Source organism: Wasmannia auropunctata, unplaced genomic scaffold (assembly GCF_000956235.1).
Source record: "Wasmannia auropunctata unplaced genomic scaffold, wasmannia.A_1.0 LD271455.1, whole genome shotgun sequence".
Lineage (NCBI taxonomy): Eukaryota > Metazoa > Arthropoda > Insecta > Hymenoptera > Formicidae > Wasmannia > Wasmannia auropunctata.
In genome coordinates, this window is record NW_012091435.1 from 578 (window position 1) to 1,686 (window position 1,109).

Below are 1,109 nucleotides of genomic sequence, written 5' to 3' on the forward strand. Positions count from 1 at the left end.
CAAATTCTATACCAACAATATCAAAAAATACGGTAGTGTCTCATGACAAGTCTACGTACGTACGAGACCAATATAAAAAATAATCCTAAGAGGACATTTTTAAGTACAAAAAACTTATATCTTGATTTATATCTTATTTGCAGATAAATTTATATATAATATAATATATATTTATATCAGAAAAATAATTTATCTACCGTTTGTAATATCATGATCAGTTCAATTCAACTAAAAATCACGAAAATTTTTAAAATTTACACAAGAGTATTTTTAGAAATTTTCTGAAAGATATTATTTTTATACTTCGTCAAGTACTTCGTAATCTTTTATTTATATTGAAGTCAATCGAGTATGAAGGAGATTAAATGATATCATAATATTATCCAACATTTGTATATTTTGCTTTTTAATGTTAATTATGCGTTAATAAAGTATCACATATCGTTTTACACATGTATTTTCACACGCGGTCTCCATTTTAACAACCGTTCACCTCGAGTTTTTGGTACACCGGTCTACTTTTAATGGCACTAAAGCTGACAGATTTTTCAACCTCAATATCTGTTGCATTCACGTCGTCCCATCTAAAACGGCAATATGAAAGAACTTTAAATATCGAATATTATTAAAAAGACCTGCCATCTTTCTCTACGACAAATTAAATTAACAAAATAATATACTTATACAAGATAATACTTACTCGATTGCGGATTGACATGAGCCTGGATTGAGACCCTCTTTCCTTTGCGCGATGTATAATTCCCTTCCCGTTATAGTATCTTCGTGAGGCGATTCGGCCCATAATACGTCTCGCATCTTTCGTAGAAACATAATAAAGAGAAAATATAAAATGTTCATCATCTCCGATTATATGTTTTTATAATTTTTTGCACCCACCGCTTCCACAGTTTGGAAAACTCGAATAAGATTCTTTCCAGCCAATTTTTCCAAATCCTCCTTGGTCCACCTTGGCTCTCCCGCACGACTTTCATACAAACGATCGAACAAATCGGGATACTTGGAGACATCTTCCAATCCCACTGGCATTCTGATTAATTTCATCAAATATATTTAGCCCTTTATTCGTTGACTCATCGTGTAATAATTAG

At 31.6% G+C, this 1,109-nt stretch overlaps 1 protein-coding gene across 1 annotated transcript; it reads right to left on the minus strand.

The window, feature by feature from the left end:
• Positions 1-377: 377 nt before the first annotated feature.
• On the minus strand, positions 378-1,078 carry LOC105462074 (dipeptidase 1-like). Its single transcript, XM_011708599.1, has 3 exons — positions 898-1,078; positions 701-816; positions 378-584 (listed from the first exon to the last, which is right to left on the minus strand). The coding sequence occupies exons 1-3, from the start codon at positions 1,060-1,062 to the stop codon at positions 479-481; spliced, it is 387 nt and encodes a 128-aa protein (XP_011706901.1). The 5' UTR covers positions 1,063-1,078; the 3' UTR covers positions 378-478.
• Between the last annotated feature and the right edge of the window lie 31 nt (positions 1,079-1,109).

Bases quoted from the DNA above. Each gene is read 5' to 3' on its own strand.
- LOC105462074 (XM_011708599.1), bottom strand. From the start codon at position 1,062: ATGAAATTAATCAGAATGCCAGTGGGATTGGAAGATGTCTCCAAGTAT. The intron at 817-897 runs GTGGGTGCAAAA...TTTCTACGAAAG, and splicing joins TTTTCCAAACTGTGGAAGCG to ATGCGAGACGTATTATGGGC. The intron at 585-700 runs GTAAGTATTATC...TTGCCGTTTTAG, and splicing joins TCATGTCAATCCGCAATCGA to ATGGGACGACGTGAATGCAA.